The sequence below is a fragment of the Nanorana parkeri genome, unplaced genomic scaffold, assembly GCF_000935625.1.
Source record: "Nanorana parkeri isolate BGI_ZX_2015 unplaced genomic scaffold, ASM93562v1 scaffold2118, whole genome shotgun sequence".
Classification (NCBI taxonomy): Eukaryota; Metazoa; Chordata; class Amphibia; order Anura; family Dicroglossidae; genus Nanorana; species Nanorana parkeri.
This window is the reverse complement of record NW_017308386.1, coordinates 51505-52835: the sequence shown is the minus strand read 5'-3', so window position 1 is coordinate 52835 and position 1331 is coordinate 51505. Positions and strand designations below refer to the sequence as shown.

The 1331-nt window shown below is 50.1% G+C and overlaps 1 protein-coding gene across 1 annotated transcript in view; it reads right to left on the bottom strand.

Annotated features, from left to right (window-relative positions):
* Positions 1-1184: 1184 nt before the first annotated feature.
* The window catches only part of LOC108800749 (ras-related protein ralB-A-like), a 32695-nt gene continuing 32548 nt past the window's right edge, over positions 1185-1331 (bottom strand). Inside the window, exon 5 of the mRNA XM_018572743.1 lies at positions 1185-1286. Within this exon, the coding sequence (XP_018428245.1) occupies positions 1185-1286 (102 nt within the window). The remainder of the gene's footprint in view (positions 1287-1331) is intronic.

The window sequence follows — 1331 nt, the reverse complement described above, 5'->3', positions numbered from 1 at the left end:
TGTGGTGCCCGATGATCCCCCCCTCTGCCCCCAGTATCAGGGATCTCTCCAACACTGAGAAGGTGAGGAGAACTATGAGGGGGAAGATCTCACCACTGAAGTCCCCCACATGGAGTGCCCCTTTAAGACTCACACCCTCCATTTGCTGCGCTGTCAATCTTGGGAAGAAAGGTGTAGTAGGCGGTTTGTGCCATTTTCTACCGCGATGACGGCAATCTTTTGAGCTATGGCGGCCTAATGTCTACCTGTCACCGCCAGACAAGGGAGGGCACGGTGTCATTAGCTGGGACAGTCTTGCTGATGAGGCACGAGGTGCAGCGCGTCTCTCTGGTATCTCCCGTGTGCAGCTCAGAAAATGCAGTTTACATTTTTTATCAGGTTTTTTTTTTTTTTGGGTCTGTGTCCCCATTGGAGAGATTTTCCTGACTTCCTGTGCTTGTGACACCCGTATAAGAAATGGGGTTTGTCACCACGGCATGAAGGCACAGACAGAAATATATATATTGTCACCATTTCTAACCCTTTCCCACCTTAGTACAATGGTGGTTTTTTTTTTGTCTGTGTCCCCCATGGAAAGATTCTCTGTCACTTCCTGTCCTGAATGTGGTCACCGAATGCGGTCACAGAACCCCGACAGAAATTATACTTCTCCTGAGCTGCCCCATTCTGGATGGAGATATGATAAAGATCTGCAGGCGCTCCCTCTAGTGGCGGTTTCTGTATTGTATATATATCTATATACTGTATATGTCAGATAGAAGACTGAAGGGAAGAACAGAGGTCAGATAGAAGACTGAAGGGAAGGACGGAGGTCAGATAGAAGACTGAAGGGCAGGACGGAGGTCAGATAGAAGACTGAAGGGGAGGACGGAGGTCAGATAGAAGACTGAAGGGAGGACGGAGGTCAGATAGAAGACTGAAGGGAAGGACGGAGGTCAGATAGAAGACTGAAGGGAAGGACGGAGGTCAGATAGAAGAGTGAAGGGGAGGACGGAGGTCAGATAGAAGACTGAAGGGGAGGACGGAGGTCAGATAGAAGACTGAAGGGAAGGACGGAGGTCAGATAGAAGACTGAAGGTCCTTGTGAGGCCACTTCCTGTTATAGGCTGACAACGCCCTGTTCCTGTCTCCCAGTTGCCCTCCAGTGTTGTCACCTTGTCAAGACTTCCATAGGCCTCGCGCCATCAGGAAGCCGGTTCATGGCGATGGTGTGCAGCCGGCGTTGTGCCGGAACTTCGGGGGTTAAAGAGCGACAATAATAATGAATACGGAATTTCAAAGAAAAGCTCCAACCTTCCGCCCTGGAGACCCGGAATCTTCAAACGAAGGTG